The following is a 22,655-nucleotide window of genomic DNA, read 5'->3' as shown; positions in this document are numbered from 1 at the left end:
TAGGGCTTGATCCCTAGTATCCACTATGTTCTAAGATTGATGTTACTATGACTTTGCTATACTTAATGCTTGGCACTAGGGCCCGAGTGCCATTATTTCAGATCTGAACCGTTTATGTTTTCACCATTATATCTATGTTTTAGATCTGATCTTGCAAGTCATATGCACCTGCTACGTGTTATGATCCGTAAACCCCAGGGTGACAGTAATTGGGATACTTTCCGGTGATGACGGTAGTTTGAGTTCATGTATTCACTATGTGTTAATGCTTTGTTTCGGTTCTCTATTAAAAAGATGCCTTAATATCCCTTAGTTTCCTTATGGACTCCGCTACCATGGGAGGGTAGGACAAAAGATGGCATGCATGTTCTTTTCCATAAGCACGTATGACTATTTACGGAATACATGCCTACATTTTATTTATGAACGGGAGCTAGTTCTGTGTCGCCGTAGGTTATGACTGTTATATGATGAATATCATCCAACATAATCACCGATCCAATGCCTACAAGTTTTCCACATATTGTTCTTGCTAAGCCACTATCAATGCTAGTGCTACTGTTCCAACTGCTACAAAATTGTTAATGTTGTTATCGTTACCACTATTACTCTTACTGTTACTACTGCTATCAAACCATCATATAACTGTGCTACTGATCACTTTGCTACAGATATTTAATCTCCAGGTGTGGTTGAATTGACAACTCACTGCTAATACTTGCAAATATTCTTTGGCTCCCCTTTTGTCGAATCAATAAATTTGAGTTGAATACTCTACCCTCGAAAACTATTACAATCCCCTATAATTGTGGGCTATCACCCACAGGATCCTCCTCCTACAATATAAAAGTACATCCATTACTATTAATTACAGGAAACCAACAAAAAATTCAATACAAATAAAAGTCACATTGATCATATTATCCATAATATTAACCTATTTGCATTTTGCATAGGCATGTGCACAGACTTCACAAGAAAGCTAACGAAACTATATATGGTCGATAACTTTATAATTAGAGGAAACTTACAAAAAATAAAATTTTAAATCTACCTAAATATTTTGATTTTGGATAATGAAGCAAAGCTCCAAACTATGTTGAAAAAGTGCACTTAAAATAAATTGATAGGTACATATAAATTAATGCATTCCTTTTTAATTATAGCCAAATCTACGGAAGATCAATGCTGAATTTATGATCAACTGAAGCATGATAAAGAAATATTTGCCCATAATGAGTGTAAATGAAGATGACAGTGACAAATCTAGCCATGTGAATTAATGAAATCAGTTGTAACAATCCAATTCCAAATATTTCTAACTGCTTGATTATATAGTTGCTGAGGTGATATCAATTGGCATAGCAAGCACGAACCTAATACAAAAAACCCTTAAACCAACTAATCTAACCAACTATACTAACGTAGGAATCATTATCTAACTAACTAACCCTATATTCTTAATCTTAGCACTAACTACGAATGGGAAATGAGAAGAAGTGCCTCCTCGATCACCTGCTCGTCGCCAGCCTGCGCACCTGCATGCACTGCGCCGCTCGACGCCTTCACCTCCATCTCCGACATGGCCGAGTTAGAGCTGGACATCTCCTTCTCCACCAGATCCGCCGCAGCAGCTGCAACTCCAGCGACTGCGGTTGCAGCATCTCCTGCACCACTGTGGATGCAGGCAACTTCCGGCATGGCATCTGGCGCGGTCCCCGCGGCCTTCTCTTCTAGCACATCTCCGGCCGAAGCAGCTGCAGCGCCACGAGCGTCCTCCATCGGAGCCGGAAACATGCGGCCGGGCGGAGGGAAGTGCGATGGGGGTGAGCGAGTCAGTGCGATTGGAAGTGCGGTGGGGGTGAGGATTTTGCTGCGGTGAGGGAGACGATTTGGGGGGGGGGGATGGTGGGGGCAATGTGTTCGGTGGTGGTTCCCCTCCTCTTATACGATGGGACGTTTTTGGACGTTTTCCATCAACACATGCACGCCCACAAGCGCGGTACGATGCACGGGAAAGTGAAACGCCCACGTACAAATACCAGTATATGGTCGTGCCCACGTCCAAGGCTCTACGCATGAGTAAATTGACCAGCCTACGTCCCAGTTGTCAGAGGCTGTAACGGCCAGGCCCACATGTCATGCGCAACCCACATGTTTCTCCGGCCCCACACGTTAGTAACTGAGGTAACGGTCAACTGCGTTGACCAGACGGCAAGGCTCCGTTTGGGCTTTTGTGAGAGTGGGGCGAGTGGGGGAGGGCAAAAGTGAGGAAATGTAGACTTCTTGGGCAAAACCGAGCAAAACTAAGCAACCAGGGGCACAGAAATAGAAAATCCAATTTTTTACTATTGTGTCACTAGACCATCTTTCTCATACATTCTTCTTAAGTAAACTACATTGCTAACTATGTTACTATTATGTTCTTCAAAAGAAGCTCCCAGTGTTGTTGTGCCTCCGCTGTTGGATGTCGAAGGTGAGATGACAATTGTTTGCGTACGACCATAGACCATTTTCAAATATACATACTCGACTGAACGTCAGACAAATGGATGCCTCAAAATCGATGATGGATGCAAATCGTGAATGAGCACATGCCATAAACTAGAGACCGGTGGATCTCTGTGCCCCATCATGAAGATGTAGGGATTTTTTTGTTTTATTCTATTTGACCTAAGACTAAGAGAGAGGAGTTGGTCCTAGTACTTGTCATGTGCTCGGAAGTTATTTACCTAGGATGATAACAATTAGCTAGTAGTGGTTAACTTATGATGATGATGATGATGATGGTGATGATGATGAGACATTGTTATAGTGGGAACCGCTAGGCATCAGACAACTGATGCCTAGCATTCTATCAGACCAGTAGACAACCCTTGGATTGGATCCCATGCACCCGTTGGATAAGAGCAAGTACAATAGAGTTGAGTCAGCTTGCTATAAAAAATAAACTAGTATATTCTTGCTTAGTTGGAGGAAAGAAAAGAGGAGAGAGAAGGTAAGCGGGCTCTTGGTGAAGAGCCAGCTCTAGCACGTGCTCATAGGCACTTTGTGAGAGTGAAAGGCGGGCCATATAATAAAAAAGTAGTACACTCTTCTAATCAACTATTGTACATATTGGCTATAAGATGGGCTATAGATGACATGGCAATAGCTTATAGCCAGCAGTTCGCTATATTATTAACCATGCTCTAAGAGCCTCCTTGTGTTGAGTGTTCCCAAAACCGAAACTAATTAATGCTGATTAGCTGTGATTCCACCACTGAATTTTAGCAAGTTTATTAGTAGTCCTTTCAACATAGGTCCCTCTAGTATCTTGCTTCCATATAAATCGTTGCTTCTTACATATAATAGCTTCCTACGATCACTGCTTATAATTTAAATTCCCATTAATTTACACTCTTTTTTGTACCATCTTATTTTCCGAGAACTTCCACCGAACAAAAAATTGTTTCTGGTGCTACTAAAATTTGCTTCCGGTGCTAGTGCTTCTGTCCAACTAAAAAAATCCAACAGAGTAATAAATTCGTTATGTTTCCAATGTGCCAAAAAAAATGTTTCCGTTGCTTAGAAAATTTGCTTCCAATACAACTGATATTTGCCTCAATGTAAGAATTATTTTTGGACGTGCAAGGCAATATTTGCTTCCCTTGGGAGAAAACTTATTTCTAGGTACCACAAACAATGCTTCATTTTTATTTCATATTTATTTCAATCATATTGAATTGATGCTTCCAACAATACAAATTACAAACTATGCTTTCTAATCCATAGCAATTTTTTCTGCAAACATTGTCAAGTGATGTGCTTCCTTTATTTTCAGCATATGATTTCATTTGTCATGCTTGTCGTTTTTTTGTTTACTAGCAATTTCATAGCAGTTGTGGTTCCATCCCCGTCTCTCTTTGCTCTGCTTCATCCACCATGTTCGGCCTAGGCTTGACGGAATCCATTATTTCACCCAGAAGTCATCACGTGATGCTGTCGTCGAGGCACGAGAGTGGGTGGGCAGCAGCGAGGATGGCACCATGGAGGGGTGACACTCTTAACCCATGGTAGCCGAGGGGCGCATCTTGCTAGTTTGCTTCCAAGCCGATGATGAGAACACTAGCCACTGAGATTGTCGACTCATTCCACACGCCGTTCCACAATCTCACGATCTGCAAAACATTTTCTCCCGCTCCCGTCGACCTTGCACAACTTCAGGAAGCATGAGTTGTTGGATTTAACTACAAATAGGAAGCACATAAATGAAGCAACCTAAAACATTGTAGAAGCACAAGTGTTATACATATGAAGCAAATGGTTGAAGAAACATAGCTATGATACTTATGAAGCAAACTAATTAAACGTATGAAGCGTGAAATTTTGGATGTATCATATCATGCAAATCCAACATAACCTGCATAGTGGAAGCATAGATTTTAAAAAGTGGGAATAACAAAAGATTTCTACATGGTCATTCAGACTCAAATCATGAAGATAGCCATTCTATCCATAATATATTTGAAGTTTAGGAAGCATGAGGGCGAAGTATGAAGCATGGAAACGAAGCAAAACTAAACACACTGAATTACAAGGCTCCTCACAGAATATATACAAACTGAGGATGCAAAAGTATGACATGTATGCAGCATGTCGTATTGACTAACAATCGTCCTTTCGTCCTGGCAAAGAAGGGATGCCGGAGCCAACCACCGGCAACATCAACCTCCTCAGCAGCGTTGGCACGGCTCCCGACCACCTCCTCGGCAGAACAAAAAAGGCTGACATGAATTAGAACATACATAGGGAAGGAAGCTACGGGCACATATATAAGACCTATGAAGCATGAAGTCTGAAGCCAAAATTTGTTGCTACCACAACATAGATGTGACATATTGGAAGCATCCTGTTATGGAAAAAATAGCACATCTATTTTCAAGATTTGGGTGCTGCAATTTGTAATGTACTCCCTCTGTAAACTAATATATGAGCGTATAGATCACTAAAGTAGTGATCTAAATGCTCTTATATTAGTTCACGAGGGGAGTACATATCAATATCATCAACCTAATCGGAGTTATGTGAGCTTACATGAAAGTGCACAGGGGATCGCAGACGACGCTAGCTCGAAGCATGGTGCGCAGGGGATGTAGCTCTGGCAGCGCTGTCGGAGAGGACATAGGAAAAGTGTCCCCGTGGATCGCGAGAACGAAAAGTGAGGTCCCACGGGGAAAGGCAGAGGAACAGGGGATACGGAGAGAGATGGGGAACGGGGGCGAGGGATTAGGGGGCAGTTATGGTTGGCTCCAAGAAAATTGGGTGGTTAGCAGTGGGGTGAGGCTCAGCCGTGGGATTAAACAAGCATCAACGGAGCACGAGTGGTCTGAGGATTGATTTGTATCAGACGTATGCTATTAAGTGTTTCCCATTGTTATATCCTTATGATGATGATGAGTTGTTATATCGCTAACTAGCTGATGATGAGTTGTTATATCATTTTGATGATGACAAGTTGTTATATTACTATGATGATAATGCGTTGTTATATCATTATGATGATGATGACGATGAGTTGTTATATCATTGCTAGTGTATACAAATCTGCATAAGGTTGTATAAGTACATTATAAACATTCAGAAATGAAATACACAAATTTAGTAGTGGCGCACCTTGGCTTTTATATCAGCCGAACCATCTAAGAAATTTGATAAGCGAGATCCTATCTCTACTCTCACGGCGAAAAATTAAACAAGACAAGTCCAATGCTTTGCCTAAAGATAACTCTAGAACTCTAAGAGCATCTCCAGCCGCGCCCCCAACAGGCCTCCCAGGCGATTTTTTCGCTCCGGCGCCCAAAAATCGGCCCAGTCGCGCCTTCAGGAGCCCGTTTTTCGCCGGATCGGGACGAAACTGGCACCGGCGTACCCAGGCCGAACCCGGCGAGCTGGGGGGCGCCCGGGGGCGCCGGGGCGAGCAGTTTTGGCGCGAATGGAGATGGGCCCGCCGAGTTAGCGAGGCGCCGCTTCATCGCCCTCATCGCCTCGGTTTCCGTAGGAATCAATGCGAAGGCTGCCGCGCCGGTCAGCCTCCATTGATGCCTCACGGGCGGCGCAGTGAAGGCGCCGCGACGCGCGTCCCGCCCTCTGCCGCCACGCGTCCCAGGGCATGCAGCCTCTCGCCGCCCCGGTGCGGCTATAGAAGGCGACCTCCCCGCCGATGGACGCCACAGCTCTCATTCCCCCCCCCCCTCTCCGGCGCAGAAAGTAACACTCTCCCCGCTCTCTGGCGCACAAAGCAACACCTTCCCCCTTCCCGCCAACGAACAAATGGCCGAGAGGTTCCCAGGCGATGGCGCGGCGGCGAACGGCTTCGGCCGCCGCCATCTCCAAGAACCGTAGGCGCGCCTCCTCTATGAGGCCGAGTATCCGGCGCCCCCGGACATGCGAGTGTCGGGGGCGTGGAGGGTGAGCGCCGACGGTGTCCCGGTGCCACCGGTGCCCGAAGCGGCTGCACGGCGGGCCGAGATCGTCCGCATCCGCTCGTCCCTGGCGGAGGAGCAGCGGAACGAGCCGCGCTACGCCGCCGACAGCCACACCATGTGGTCCATGTACTTCGCGCGCCGCCGCGAGGAACAGATCGCCTCCACCAACGGCGCCATCCCCCGCGGCCGCCTCAACACCGACGGGCGGCGCGAGTGGTGGGGTGTGCCAGGCCGCACCCTCGAGGCGTTCCACGACCACATCAAGACCGGCAACGTGCCGCGCCACGAGTACCCGTAGCCGTCCTTCTCTCGCCGACGTGGCAGCTCCTGGACGCCGCGGCGAATGGAGCCGGGGTCGTCCTCGTTGTCGGGGTCCGGCTCGCCGGCGTGCCGCCCTATCAAGCCTGAGCCGGAGGAGACGCCGCTCGGGCGCCGCACCCGCAGCGGCGCCCTCGTCATCAACTAGGGTGCCCGGCCCTCCCCGCGCTCCCTCCGCCTGGTCCGGCCGAAGCCCGAGCTGGGGCTGCTCCCCGTGAAGCTGGAGCACGTCGACATGGTGGCCCCCGATGACAAGTCCGCCCTCAAGTGGGAGAGGGAGGACTACGTCTGTGAGCAAGTGCTCCGCCAGCGCCGGGCGTACGCGGAGCTCCAGGCACGGCGCCGCGGGCGCGAGGAGAGCGGCGTCATCGTCCTCGACAGCAGCGAGAAGGACGAGGCCAGGCTGTCCAGCGCCCCACCGCGCGTCGGTGACCTTGGCCAGGGCTGCAGCAGGGACGGCGGCGGCACTGGCGAGGCGCGCAAAGACGACGGCGGCGGCGGCGACTCCACCCGCTTCTACAGGCTTCTCGGCATGTAGATGGCAGGCGGCGGACGCGGGCGCAGTGGCTAAGCGTAGTTTGGCGTAGTAGTAGGCGTAGTTTGCATGTTCTTACGTTTTTGTACAAATTTTAATAAAATTTCGCCGAGTTTATGCCAAAATCGTCAAGTTTGCAATATTTTGTACGGAATATCGCCGAGCCCGCGGCGACCGGGGGGAGGTCGACGACTGGGAACGAAGTCGCCCCCAGGGGCAAATTTAGCGCCGGTTCGCGCCCAGGCGGCTTTTTTTCGGCGCCCGGGGGGCCGAACGGCTGGAGATGCTCTAAGAATTTGCCTTTTACATGTCGGCAGTTTTTATTTCCTCAACAAAACTGATGCGGCAATTTAACATAATCAGCTGCTGGTGGCCCCATCCGCAGGCTTGCAAGGAGAGCAGGTCACGTGGCCAAAAATGACTGGACCTGGAACAATCTGGTGAATGAACTCTGCGAAGTAGTATTCCACACGGCTTCTTGTTTTTTTTAAGTACGGCCGGCTTCTTGTTTTCTTTGTGTTACATGCATCTAGGACTCCTACGTGGGCACCAAAATTCGTAATGTGCTCAGCTCAAATATATTTTCTGTAATGTGCTAATATCTTGGTTGCACGCCATAATCAAAACCATCAGCGTAATCACGTGCACGTACATGATGTGGTGCATGCATGTATGACTATATGCAATTCTTTTTCACTTACTTTATCGTAGGAGTATTTTTCTTTCGACTCTTCATGTCATGTCATGTATGGCTACATGCAATTCTTTTTCACTTGCTTTATCTTGGTATTTTTCTTTCTTGACTCTTCATGTTTACCCGCCGTAACAAAAGTCTCTTAATTGAAATATTTCTGGCATGCAAATATTATTGATCTATAGTTCATTAAAATGTGACAATGTGTGAACAGCATGCAACAACAGCATCGGCAGTCGTGGTCATATTAGTAATTTTCCAAGTCGTGGAAGCTGCGGTGGCATGAATCCAACTAAACCTAATTAGTTTGGCTAAAAAAGGAGAGGAGAGGAGGAGATTGCTAATTTGGGCGCGGTAATCTCTCCTGACCTCTCACCGTACGGATGTATACATAGAGCGAAATAAGCTCCTTCATTCTCTCACACACCACACCAGACCACAATCTGTCGTCCGACGTACTGTGCAAACCGATCGACCAACGAGAGACAAGAGCAGCAGCAATGGCAGTGCAGCAATGCACGGTGGCGCTCGTGGTGGCCGTCGCCCTCGTGGCAGGGCCAGCCGTCTCGTACGCCGCCGAAGCCGGCTACGCCCCGGCCGGGGCACAGCCCAAGGCCACGACCGAGGAGCAGAAGCTAATTGAGAAGGCCAACAACGCCTTCAAGGCGGCTGTGGCGGCTGCAGCTGCAGCCCCTCCAGAGGACAAGAGCAACATATTCGTGAAGACCTTCACGCAGAACAATGGCAACTGGTCTCTCGAGGGGGTCACCGACGCGTCCAACTCCAACGACAGTCTCAACACTAGGGTCATCTTCGCTATGATGAGGGCCTTACTGAACGCCAAGGGCGCTACCCCGGAGGCCAAGTACGACTCCTTCGTGGCTATCTTCGGCGAGTCGCTCCGCATCATCGCCGGCATCCTCCAGGTGCACGCCGTCAAGCCCGCTGCCGAGGAAGTCAAGGGCCCGATCCCTGCCGGCGAGCTCAAGGCCATCGGCCAGATCGACGCCGCCTTCAGGACTGCAGCCACCGCCGCCGACGCTGCCCCGTCCAAGGACAGGTCTGCCGTCTTCGACTCCGCCTTCGACAAGGCCATCAAGGAGACCACGGGCGGTGCATCCGGGGGCTACAAATACGTCCCCGCCCTTGAGTCCGCCGTCAAGGAGGCCTACGCCGCCACTAATCCCCAAAACCCCAAGATCAGGCTCATGACCTATGAGACCGCCATGGTCGACACCATCTTCGCCATGGCTGCCGTCGCCACCGCCGTCGCTCCCACGCCCGCCACCGCTGCCGGTGGCTACAAAAGCTGAGCTAGTGACCTCACCGTACCTATGCTGCATATGCGTACGTGCGTATGTGACTGTGGCGGCAGCATTTTTGATCGACAATCAATATCAATTCTTCTTTTTCGTGTCATGCACCCGCGATCGAGATTGATGACTTCTCATAATTATTAAATGCGAAAAAGTCTGGGAAAAAAACTAGATTTCATAGTCGAAGTCTGAAATGAACCCTAAGATCCAAATCCCACAAATCAGCAGACTGTCTTATCTAATCCCAGCTTAGCCCGGCCCTTTTTGGCTGAGAAGGCGTTTGTTCCCGCTGGAATTGCGCAGGATGACAGAGATTGGGGAGAAACCGAACAGTTTTGTCGTAGCTATTTCAGTGAGATCGACGGAGACTTACCAAGGTGACTGTTCAGTCTTCAGTGCATGCTCGATCACTGGCCATTCAGTCTTCTGCACACAAGCTAAATTGCTGGTAGCTAGTTAAGCCAAGAGCGTAGCTGTGTAAAGAAACGTGCATGTTTCATCGTCAATCAGTAGTGGTATAAAAATTCTCAATCCTGTGTATAGTTCATCTTCTTCTAGACTGCTATATATCTCTTGCTTCGGTGGATTACTTGTGTCACCATCTACTGCATTTTTCAATATTTATATTCCAACTTATTATTAATTTAGTTTGTAATGCGTCGTTGAACCATTTTATTCACCGCCTATACATATACTTGCCTTATCCATGTGAGTCCATTTTTGGAAAATGTTCTTTTCCCGTATTTCGTATCCGTATCCAAATGTCTCTATCCCTGTACGTATCATGTAATGTAACTAAATACCACAACTTTTCCTACCAAGAACCCTAATCAGAGACGATCATCTAGCAGATATGAGACTAAGAGAAGAGTGGGAGCGGGGGGGGGGGGGGGGGGGGGGGGATTACTTGCGTCTTTTTCAGCCGCCACGATCGTCTTATGGTCCGGTGATGAAGCCTAGCTAGCTGCCTGTGATTTCCCCTCTCTCTGCCACGTGTGCAATCCTGGCGGAGACAAACGATTTTTAAACCAAGAAGGGTCGGGATAAGCCGGGAGTAAATAAGATAGGGCGCTGATTTCAAAAATTTGGAGTTTAGGGTCCATTTCACACTTCAATTACGAAGCCAAAGTTTTTTCAGACTTTTCCCTTACTAGGGAAAGCCTAGCTGGCTGTGATTCCCCCTCTCTCTGCCACGTGTGCAATCCCGGCGGAGACAAACGACTTTTCAACCAAGAAGGGTCGGAATAAGCTGGGATTAGATAAGATAGGGCGCTGATTTTAAGGATTTGGGGTCCAGGGTCCATTTCAGACTTCGACTATGAAGTCGATGTTTTTTCAGACTTTTTCCTTACTAAATTAAATTAGTGGGTAGCTGAGCGAGCGTGTGGGTGTGGCTTAATTAATTTGTTTTGGACACGCACGGCCGGCACAGCAGCAACATATCGATCCATGTGTAAAACTTACTTTATAGTATATACTAGAAAAAGGTCCGTGCGTTGTAATGGGAAAAAATTACATACCCCTAAACAATAAACATACTCCTAATAAACATGGCTCGGGACGCTGGGAAGCCCACGCCCTCTATTTCTCCAGCACACTCCGTAAAGTTTTGTTGCGTTTGGACTCCGTCTGATATTGATTTCCTGTGATGCAAAAAACCTGCAGAAAACATCCGGTAATAACCCTACATGTTGTTTGAGGCTAGATCTCATTACGCTCATGAGGGAGTCGCCGTAAACCGGCTCTCCTCTAATTGTGTCTAGCCCTAGAGATTATTGATTGTTGCCTGTCGCTTGTCCCTCTTTGGGGAGCCCTGCCCCTCCTTATATATGTTGAAGGGGCGGGCTATATGTGGAGTCCTATTAGGATTAGGACTAGTCTATCTCTAATACAAACCGGATACAAGTCCAGGTCTTAACTCCTTGTAAAACAAATATTCCTCACGCCTTTCCTCTTAAACCGGCCCACCATAGTATGAATCGGCCTTCATGAACCGCCCGTTGGGCCACCGGGTCTTGTCGCTCCTCTGACCCGCCTGCCGGATTACCAATGAACCGTAAACCGCCAAGTCCAAACGGGTTGCCAGTGGATCGTCAATTCTCAGCCGGGTCTCAAGTAAACCGCCAAGTCCGGCCGGGTTATACTTCCGGCCGGTTTACGCCGTGGGGTATATCCCCGACATTAGCCCCCAGTTTAATTTGGATATATCCATGTTAAACTGATCCTATAAAACAAACACAAGAACAAATTTGACAGATTATGCTCCGGGTTAAGAATTCTTGTAAACCGGCATCCGATCATCCTTAAGTCCTTGTCATTTCCTCCTTCTAGAAAATCGAGTCAATAGACCAGCTTCATAATCAATTTGCTTGCAGAAGATATTTCGTAAATAAAGAATCCATTTGAATCCACCTTCAATGCGCTGACTTGACAAAAATATTGGTCTTCAAATATTCAACTGATATCCACCGATTTGAAAATGTAGAACTTGCCGGTTTATCATTATCAAAATTGCCGGTTTATAAATATTGATGGCACCATTTCATAATTGTTGTCGACACCGGGTCATGTAATTGATCTTCCTGATTTGCTCAAAACTGATAAACTGAAGACGTTCCTCCTTTATATGCATAATACCTGTAGCCCCCAAGTCTTAAGAGGAGAACATAGTGATAACTTAAGACTTGCTCCAATAAGTGTTTTCAACCTTGATGAAATCCGGTTTGTTCACCTCAATCATATAAACTGAATACTCCATATATGTAGCCCCCATGTACCGGGTTGTCATGCTTGCAGCAACCTGGGACTTGTAATTGCTTATAAAAACTTCAATCAGTGTAGCCCCCAAGGGCCGGGTCATTATGCAATAATGAGCAGGGACTTTGTAAATATAATCATGTAGATTTTAGCAGCGATGTGTAGCTTCCAAGGGTCGGCTTAGTAAGATAATACTGAACCGGGACTTGATATATACTTCAATGAAAATAACATCTTATAATGTAGCTTCCATCGTAGGGCTTGAACCCACGTCCACAAGGTTAAGAGCTTTGTGCTTTACCAACTAAGCAATGAACCCTTTAATATAATGGATTAAGGCTTGTATACCTTGAATGTTTGACAGGAGCAATTGGTAGCCCCCAAGGGCGGCTCATTATGATGTGATGAGTCGGGTCTTCAATAAGGCCAATAAAAAATGACTTTGCATTAGCCCCCAAGTGTCATGGTGCATGCTTGCAGCGACATGAGACTTGCATGTAATCTCAATTTGAATAATGTAGCCCCCAAGTGCCGGGTCGTAAGCCTGCAGCGATTCGGGACTATTCCTTCCATTGTAGAATAAATCATATCCTTTGATAAAATAATAGCCATTGCGCTAAAGCGACTTTGAAAACCTCAATAATACCGGTTACTAATAACCATAATAAAAATCCAGCCATGTTGGCTGTTCAAGATAATATAATCCGGTATGAAAACCTTATTCATTCAATATCATAATGAAAATTCAGCCAAGTTTGGCTATTTGAATAATATAACCCAATGATTTATAAGCGCATGATTCCAATGGCGCAATCCAAATATATACTGGCGACTTATAGTCCAAAGCCAGACCGGGTGAACAAACACGGGATAATTTCTCATCATATACTGGCGACTTATCGTCTTAAAGCCAGGCCGGTTTAAAAAACACCGGATAATTTATCATCATACTGGCGACTTATAGTCGAAAGCCAGGCCGGGTTAATAAACGCCGGTGATTTATAATCACGTTTTATTCAACCTGTTTCTGCATACAACAAGTTTAAAGTGTCCTGGCGGTTTACCGTCGGACGGGTCATAATGCCCAACATATAACCTGGGTTGATAACCAAGGCTGCACTTAAGAATAATCAAATATGAAATATATCATACCTGTGACATTAAATCACATCATTGGTTGGCCAACTTTATTGTAGTAAAAGGTGATAACCCCAATCTTGCGCCGGTTTATGATAAAACCGTACCGGGTTGTGATAAACACCGGATTAACCATATATAATACTGGCGACTTGTAGTCAGACCAGACCGGGCTGATTGTCTCCGGATTATAATTTGATCGTGTACTGACAACTTGTAGTTGACAGCCTAACCGGGTTCATAAACACCGGTTTTAAAAACGTCACAGATCTTATTAAAACAAAGAAAACTCAGCAAAAGGCAAATAAAAACCGTTGTAGTCGAGGCTTTTCACGGGCTGCTAGGCCCCAAATTTGATCAAGAGGTGTAGCTATGGTTCGGGTTCGACCAAGCCCCCAAGTGATGCCGTGGCATTACGCGGATCAAGAGGTGTAGCTATGGTTCGGGTTCGACCAAGCCCCCAAGTGATGCTGTGGCATTACGCGGATCAAGAGGTGTAGCTATGGTTCAGGTTCGACCAAGCCCCCAAGTGATGTTGTGGCATTACGCCGATCAAGAGGTGTAGCTATGGTTCGGATACGACCAAGCCCCCAACTGATCAATAATATGATAAGCCAATAAGGCATGATACCCATGTTTGAACCGCGCATCATGGCAGCAGGTCCTCTTTGGCACCCTTTAACTTTTTGCAAGAGATAAATCCTTCTTGAACCGGGATTTTGAACCGGATATTGAGAGCTTCAAAGCTTTGTGGGAGAACAGATTTCCCTTAAACCGGATTGCAAACCGGAATCTTCATTTTGAGCCGGAAATTTTCTGACGGCCTTTCAACTCGAACTTGTGAGAAGTTAATTCCTTTTTGAACCGGACATTTTTAAACCGGATATGAGCGCTTCAGTGAGACTGACTTCCCTTGAGCCGGATTTTAAACCGGAATCCTTTCTGATGACCCGGAACTTCTTCATTGAGCCGGGATTTTGTAACTGTCATATACTTTCTAAACCAGAAATTTTCTGACGGCCTTTAAATTTTCATCAATATAACAGTAGCCTCCGGGACCGGGTTATCTTTCCCTCCATCGTCCTGGGATTCTTAATTTTGCTGAAACTGGACTGTATTGCTGAGTCATGTCATCGTAGCCCCCGAATCTCAAAGGTGACTCGAGGAGTTGGCTTGAGACTCTCCATATTTGACCGTGATATAAACCGGCATAACTTGTATATCATTGGTGTTGATAGCATGATGTGAATCCATGGAGGGTTGAGGTGACTGCGGCGGTTTATAAATGATCCCGTATGAACCGTGTCAGCAACTCGGCCAATGGTTCCTTCCAACTGGCTATTTGAAGTTATCCAAACTATAGTGGCGGCGACTTGTGCGCCTGCCCATTGAGCCACCAGTGTAAACGGCTGTTGATAGTATATGATCATTTGCCTCCATTTTGTTTCAAAGAAAAACCGGGCTACCCAAGCTGTGACTTGCTTTATATTCAATAAACAGCTCACGCAGATAGGTGCGGCCCGGTGTGTTGGTGTAGACTAGGCCGCGAGAGACGGACGACAAAGACGACCGCGGCTTCAGAAGCGACACAGACAGATGAGTCGGCCGCGGTGTTGTAAACCGGCGTGGACGGGAAAATTAGCCACATCATATTGATGTAAACCGGTCTGCAGAATGCCGGTTTGCACATATATTCATCAAGCTTGATGGCATGATAAGTTACTAGTGCATTTATAATGGTGGCGCGAGTTTATGACACAGCCATAGCTTTTGCAGTGAACAATTGTCCTGCATAAACAATATTGTAGACCAAGGCAAAGATAAATTGTTCTTTGACAAAAATAATATGTGCTAAAAATATATTTTAGATGGATATCACCTGATGTGTTTAGGCCGACAAAGATAGCTCAGACAGAACCCCGGTGGCTCAACATGGCCGAGGCGGCTAAACGCGGCCCCGACGGCTCAATCATAGCAGAGGCGGCTCAACGCGGTAGAAACAGCGCTCCCGGCGGTTCGGACAGATGAGTCGGCCACGACATTGTAAGCCGGTGCGGACGGGCGAGTCGGTCACAAGCACGGTCCCGGTTAGTCGAAGTAGTCCGGGCCGCAAGGGTGACGACTTGCGCGCGTCCGTCAGGCGCAATGTTGCCAGTACATGCTCCGTACTCGTGGTATAAAACACATTTGCAGTGAACAATTATCCTGCGTTAAAAAAATACAGCAGAGCAGAGTAGTTGTTTGTTGAAGGAAATTAACATGTACTTAACAAAATATATAGGATAAATATCAGCTGTTTTTAGGCGACGGATGATCACCATACGGCGTCCGTAGATGATCAAGATTTTTTGCCTTGATCCTTTCAAGGCGTGGCGGGGAGGCCCCATCACTGCTCAGGGCGCAGCTCAGCGGGTCAGAAGTTGCCGCTGCCTGTGATTTGCTTTGTCTCAGGATCACGTCATGCCGACTGCCCTCTTCTTTCTGTACACAAGTACTAGTACCAGCACTAGTTGATCTGATCTACTCCAATTAATCTCGGACAAGTCCAATCCCGTATCTGACTGCACTTTTTGTAAACGGCCGTACCATCGGTGTTTGACTTGACGCCGACTTATACACTTTTTGCCATGGTCGGCACAAGTCCTCGGAGTTGCTTGCAACAAGTAGAAAATTGACCCAGTATTCGCTTCATCTAAGGATGCCTTGATGTACTGGTTGCTTCGCAGACTTGCTGATTGATTCTTACTTGGGCTGATGCCGTTGCTATGAAATTTTCCGGGACTTGCGCGTATACACAGTTGAAATAAGTCTGTGGTGGAAACCCTACTGCTGGTCTCGGCGACTCGCGGCGACAACCAAATCGCAGCCCTAATTTTTCTTGAACCTTTTAACCTCACAAATCGCAAATCCGGACCGATGAATTTGATGCTTATGCAAATCTTTTCAGACCGGCTCTTCTTCGTCCAGATAATTGCGAGCTCCTCGGTCCCTGGGGAAGATTCCTCCAAGAACTCAACACCACCATGCGCAGGCCCCACGGTGGGCGCCAACTGTCGTGGTTTTTGTCACGGCAGATGTCCTTGGTGTCAGGACTTAGTCGCGAGGCCAACGCATCTATGTGGTAGCTTGAGAGGGGTTGAGCGGAATTGAGAGACGCAACACAAGACAAGGATTTAGACAGCTTCGGGCCCCGGGAAACATCATCCGGTAATAACCCTACATGCTGTTTGAGGCTAGATCTCATTACGCTCATGAGGGAGTCGCTGTAAACCGGCTCTCCTCTAATTGTGTCTAGCCCTAGAGATTATGGATTGTTGCCTGTCGCTTGTCCCTCTTTGCGGAGCCCTGCCCCTCCTTATATATGTTGAAGGGGCGGGCTATATGTGGAGTCCTATTAGGATTAGGACTAGTCTATCTCTAATACAAACCGGATACAAGTCCAGGTCTTAACTCCTTGTAAAACAAATATTCCTCACGCCTTTCCTCTTAAACCGGCCCACCATAGTATGAATCGGCCTTCATGAACCGCCCGTTGGGCCACCGGGTCTTGTCGCTCCTCTGACCCGCCTGCCAGATTACCAATGAACCGTAAACCGCTAGGTCCAAACGGGTTGCCAGTGGATCGTCAATTCTCAGCCGGGTCTCAAGTAAACCGCCAAGTCCGGCCGGGTTATACTTCCGGCTGGTTTACGCCGCGGGGTATATCCCCGACAGGTACAGAAGGTTGCGGCGGTGGAATTAGGTTTTTGGCTCCGTATCTGATCGTTTGGGGGTACGTAGGTATATATAGGAGGAAGGAGTACGTCGGTGGAGCAACAGGGGGCCCACGAGGGTGGAGGGCGCGCCCCCCTACCTCGTGGCCTCCTCCTTTGTTTCTTGACGTAGGGTCCAAGTCTCCTGGATCATATTCTTCCTAAAAATCACGTTCCCGAAGGTTTCATTCCGTTTGGACTCCGTTTGATATTCCTTTTCTGCGAAACTCTGAAATAGGCCAAAAACAGCAATTCTGGGCTGGGCCTCCGGTTAATAGGTTAGTCCCAAAAATACTATAAAAGTGAATAATAAAGCCCAATAATGTCCAAAACAGTAAATAATATAGCATGGAGCAATCAAAAATTATAGATACGTTGGAGACGTATCATTGATCATATCTACTATATGATTCACGCTCGATCTTTCGGTCTCAGTGTTCCGAGGCCATATCTGCATATGCTAGGCTCGTCAAGTTTAACCCGAGTATTCTGCATGTGCAAAACTTGCTTGCACCCGTTGTATGTCAATGTAGAGCTTATCACACCCGATCATCACGTGGTGTCTCGGCACGACGAACTTTCGCAATGGTGCATACTCAGGGAGAACACTTGTACCTTGAAATTTAGTGAGAGATCATCTTATAATGCTACCATCAAACAAAGTAAGATAAGATGCATAAAGGATAAACATCACATGCAATCAATATAAGTGATATGATATGGCCATCATCATCTTGTGCCTTTGATCTCCATCTGCAAAGCACCGTCATGATCACCATCATCACCGGCGCGACACCTTGATCTCCATCGTAGCATCGTTGTCGTCTCGCCAACTATTGTTTCTACGACTATCGCTACCGCTTAGTGATAAAGTAAAAACAATTATAGGGCGATTGCATTGCATACAATAAAGCGACAACCATATGGCTCCTGCCAGTTGCCGATAACTCTGTTACAAAACATGATCATCTCATACAATAAAATTTAGCATCATGTCATGACCATATCACATCACAACATGCCCTGCAAAAACAAGCTAGACGTCCTCTACTTTGTTGTTGCAAGTTTTACGTCGCTGCTACGGGCTGAGCAAGAACCGTTCTTACCTACACATCAAAACCACAACGATTTTTCGTAAAGTGTGCTGTTTTAACCTTCAACAAGGACCGGGCGTAGCCACACTCGATTCAACTAAAGTTAGGGAAACTGTCACCCGCCAGCCACCTATGGGTTCGAGAACTATGTAGACATGACCGAGACACGTCTCCGGTCAATAACCAATAGCGGAACCTGGATGCTCATATTGGCTCTCACATATTCTATAAAGATATTTATCGGTCAAACCGCATAACAACATACGTTGTTCCCTTTGTCATCGGTATGTTACTTGCCCGAGATTCGATCGTCGGTATCTCAATACCTAGTTCAATCTCGTTACCAACAAGTCTCTTTACTCGTTCCATAATGCATCATCCCGTAACTAACTCATTAGTCACATTGCTTGCAAGGCTTATAATGATGTGCATTACCGAGAGGGCCCAGAGATACCTCTCCGACAATCGGAGTGACAAATCCTAATCTCGATCTATGCCAACTCAACAAACACCATCGGAGACACCTGTAGAGCATCTTTATAATCACCCGGTTACGTTGTGACGTTTGATAGCACACAAAGTGTTCCTTCGGTATTCGGGAGTTGCATAATCTTATAGTCATAGGAACATGTATAAGTCATGAAGAAAGCAATAGCAACATACTATACGATCAAGTGGTAAGCTAACGGAATGGGTCAAGACAATCACATCATTCTTTAATGATGTGATCCTGTTCATCAAATGACAACTCATGTCTATGGCTAGGAAACTTAACCATCTTTGATTAACGAGCTAGTCAAGTAGAGGCATACTAGTGACACTCTGTTTGTCTATGTATTCGCACACGTACTAAGTTTCCGGTTAATACAATTCTAGCATGAATAATAAACATTTATCATGATATAAGGAAATATAAATAACAACTTTGTTATTGCCTCTAGGGCATATTTCCTTCAGCCTGCACCTTGGTCGCTGCCTCCGCCTGCGCCACCGCCACGGCTTGCGCATCCGTCTGTGCTGACACGGCGGCCTGGGTGTCGGCCTCCGCTTGCGCTGCGGCCTCCCGCTCCTCCTGCACGTTCCTCTCCGTCGCCTCTCGAAGGGCGGCGGCCGGGTCCACGCGTCGGGCCTCCTCATAGCCGCCCGCTGGTCCAATCAGTGAGGCGGATGGAGCTCATGATATGGAAAGGGCGGCCCTGCGCGGCGAAGCAAGCAAAGATAAGAAGCTTGAAAGAAAGAAACTACCAAGATAGAACAATCAGCGCACTTACCCGGACACCATTGGGCGCTCCTTTGGGGTCCTCCGGGTGGCGGCCGCCTTCGCGGCCTCTTGCCACTTGGTCGCGGCCGTCGACCTTGCTTTCTTGGGCGGCTTGTTGCCGAACGGCCGCTCGGCGCGGCGTTTGGGCGCGCCGGGTGCGCCAGTCGGTGCTCCGCTTGCCGGTCGTGCCATCGAAGAGCCGGCGCCTGCCCAGGCGGCGCCTTCGGGGCGGCGTTGTCCGTCGTCGTCTTCATCATCATCCGGCCAATCCTAGACATCGCCGCCTCCTCCGTTGCCGTCTCCCCCAGTGGCATCATCCTCGCCTCCGTCCTCCAACACGGTCGCTTCCAGCTCGGGGTCGCCCACGTCGTTCTCTTTGCGGTCCGGCATCCACTGGTGGCCCGGAGCCGGCGCGCCATCTGCTACCTCACCAGGGAAGCGCTGCCCCGTGTCCGGGTGGTCAGGTCGGGAGGAGCAACGCATGAGCAAAGAATGGGGACCATATACTAACTGGTGGTGGCGGGTTGGCGCGGTTGTACGGCGGCTTGCCGAAACCTTAGTCGGTCTCGCTAAGCTGACTGCCGGAGAGGTAGTTGACATGGAGGACCACCTCCACAGTCGGCAGCTCCTTGATCGACATCCGCACGGGTCCCGGCGGCCGCTCATATCGCAGATCAGGTGCGGTCGGGCTTGGAGGGGCGAAACCCGGCGTTGGATGAAGGCGGCCAGCAAGTCCAAGGGCTTGAGGCCCTCCAAGTCCGTCATCTCTTGAAGCCGGACGAGGGTGATGGTGATGGCAGCCGGCACCGGACTCGGTTGCTGCCCCCAGTTGTCGCGTGGCTCGGGCGGTGGGCCGGCTGCGTAAGCCGGCAGGTTGATGTAGTCGCGCGTCGGGTGGAGGTTGCGGACGTAGAAGTAGGACTTCTGCCACAACTTCACCAACTCCAGCACAGAGATAGGAGGAAAGTGGGTCCCGGAGCCGGTGCGCCGCACTGGGCCGGCTCGCCCTTGGCCTAGGTCCCCAGCTTCAGATAAAAGAACTTGCCCCACACCTCGATGGTGGGCCGGACGCCGAGGTAGCCCTAGCAGAGGGCCACGAAGGCGGAGAGGAGCACCACCGTGTTTGGAGTAAGGTGGTGAGGTTGAATATGGTAGAAATCAAGGAAAGAGCAGAGGAAGCCGCTCATCGGCAAGCCAAATCCGCTAAGGAAATGGCTCCGGAAGACGACGAACTCGCCGGCCCTTGGCGCCGGCGAGATCTCCCTCGCGTCCGGAAGGCGCGTCCCCACCATCGTCGCAATGGGAAGCCTCCATGTCGCGCGGAGGAAGTCGAGGTGGCTGTCGTGAATGTTGGAGCCGTCCCAATCGCCGCGCGCCATGGCTTGCGATGGCCTGGCGGCAGCACGGCGAGGCTGGACGGCGACGGGGCTGCGGCAGCGCTTCGAAAGCGTGCGGTGTGGCAGCACGATGGCGCAGCGGCGGCGAGGAAGCAAAGAAGCAAGAAAGTGAGGAAGAAGAAGAGAAGGGAGGGGCGTGCGTGCGTTTGGCCGCCCCCTCCTCCCCTATTTATGCGGCCGAAACGGCGAGGCCGAGGCAACGCTTCATGGGGGCGTGGGATTAACTGCGCTCACGTCCCGCACGCCCCCACAAATCCCTCGCCATTATGGCGCGTATTCATTTTGCCCCGGAAGGGCAACCGTCCACCTCGGCCACAGCGGATCCACGCGCGCGTCGAGGCCGTGTAGTGGTGGGCCCGGGCCTGCGGCGGCGTCCCATCGCGCGCGTGGGCTGGCAGGCCGGCCTGTCCTGCTGGCGACGTGTGGCGAGCGTGCAACGGGCGGCAAGCGCGCCACCCAGAGGCGTCCCACCCGGCGCCCGCCACGGCAATTCAAATCCACCAGGCGGCCGGCTTTGCCTCGGCAGGCTCCTGGAAGGCGGCTTCTTCAAGCCGGACGAAGCAAAGACACAGGATCTCTCGGGGGAGGAAACTATTGAGGCACTCCGGCGTCGAGCCGTGGCACCTCACCAGCTTCGGCGACTACTGTCGGGGGGATAGACCCCGGGTAGCCTCATCCGCACCCCTTAACATTTCAAGACACTGGGGCTGGCCCAGCCCCTCAAGCCAACTGGCCACGCGGCCGGCTTCCAGAAGACGGCGTGCCCTTAGAAGGCGGCCTAGGCCCCGAGGCCGGCTCCCAGAAGACGGCGCACCGCAGAAGACGGGTCGGGGAACGGGCCAGCTTCCAGCGGCCTGCCCGTCCTTCCCCTCGGAGTCTGCACTCACCCACAACGACAAGACCGGGCGTAGCTACAGTGCCGCCTGCTACCCCTGAATCTCGGAAGAGCGTGGCTATAGTGTGCACTGACCAGGCGGTCACCTACCCGCACGACGTGGGACTGTAGCCACACAGTCCATGACGCGACCCTCGTCAGCAAGGACAGCGCTACAGCGAAAGGCAATCAGCATGGCCCGCAGGCGGCGGGCCCTACCTGTCGTCCGGATTCTCGGCAGTCGGCGGGGCCCTCCAGCGGCGGGCCCCAGCAACCGGCGGAGAACCCGGCGACCTTAGACACTGACGTCCGGGTCCTACACCCGGCCGTATTACCATTGTACCCCTGGGGGGTTGGCCTATAAAACCCCCCAAGGCTCACCCATGCAAAGGGTTCAGCCTTCATTCCCACACACCACCATAGCTAGGAGAAGAGAGGTAGCTCTACCCTTCTTCCTCCTCTAGCAACACAGCTCAAGGAGCAACATTTTATACATTTGGTCACAGTCAGCATAGCAGGAGTAGGGGTGTTATCTCTCCGGAAAGCCCAGAACCTGAGTACGTCTCGTGTGCTACCGAGCTCGTGCTCACTCTCGCTTCCGGAACCCGGCGACGTCCTCATGGCTCCACCCACGATAAGCCACCCCCTGACATCTGACGTGAGATTACCACGACAGTGTTGCTCCCTTTTAGTTTTCGCACTTGCCCTACTCGTGTTTTTTATTTCATTAAACTGGAAAGGGATGAGAGTACGTCCCCAAGCAGGCCGACCATGATTTCCCCAAGCAAGCTACATATGTAAACCGGTATCTATTATATAAACCCAAGGATGAACACCGTAGATGACAATCTCATACATGCTAGCTAGACATATATCATGTTAACGCACTCAAAATATATTTTTTAAATTTAACAACTTCTGACTTGTGCTCCTATCGCTACCATTAGAAATGAGATCTCATTAGAAATGTATGTTGTCGACCACATTCCTACAGGCTAGGCATTCAACCACTCTGAAGCTACATGATAATAATCAACACCAACTAAAACGTAC

General features: G+C 49.1%; 1 protein-coding gene across 1 annotated transcript; it reads left to right on the top strand.

Moving 5' to 3' along the window:
* Positions 1-8,514: 8,514 nt before the first annotated feature.
* On the top strand, positions 8,515-9,327 carry LOC109764569 (pollen allergen KBG 41-like). Its single transcript, XM_020323401.2, has one exon. The coding sequence runs from the start codon at positions 8,515-8,517 to the stop codon at positions 9,325-9,327; it is 813 nt and encodes a 270-aa protein (XP_020178990.1).
* Positions 9,328-22,655: the final 13,328 nt, after the last annotated feature.

Source organism: Aegilops tauschii, chromosome 4 (assembly GCF_002575655.3).
Source record: "Aegilops tauschii subsp. strangulata cultivar AL8/78 chromosome 4, Aet v6.0, whole genome shotgun sequence".
Classification (NCBI taxonomy): Eukaryota; Viridiplantae; Streptophyta; class Magnoliopsida; order Poales; family Poaceae; genus Aegilops; species Aegilops tauschii.
This window is presented reverse-complemented; position numbering and strand designations above follow the sequence as displayed.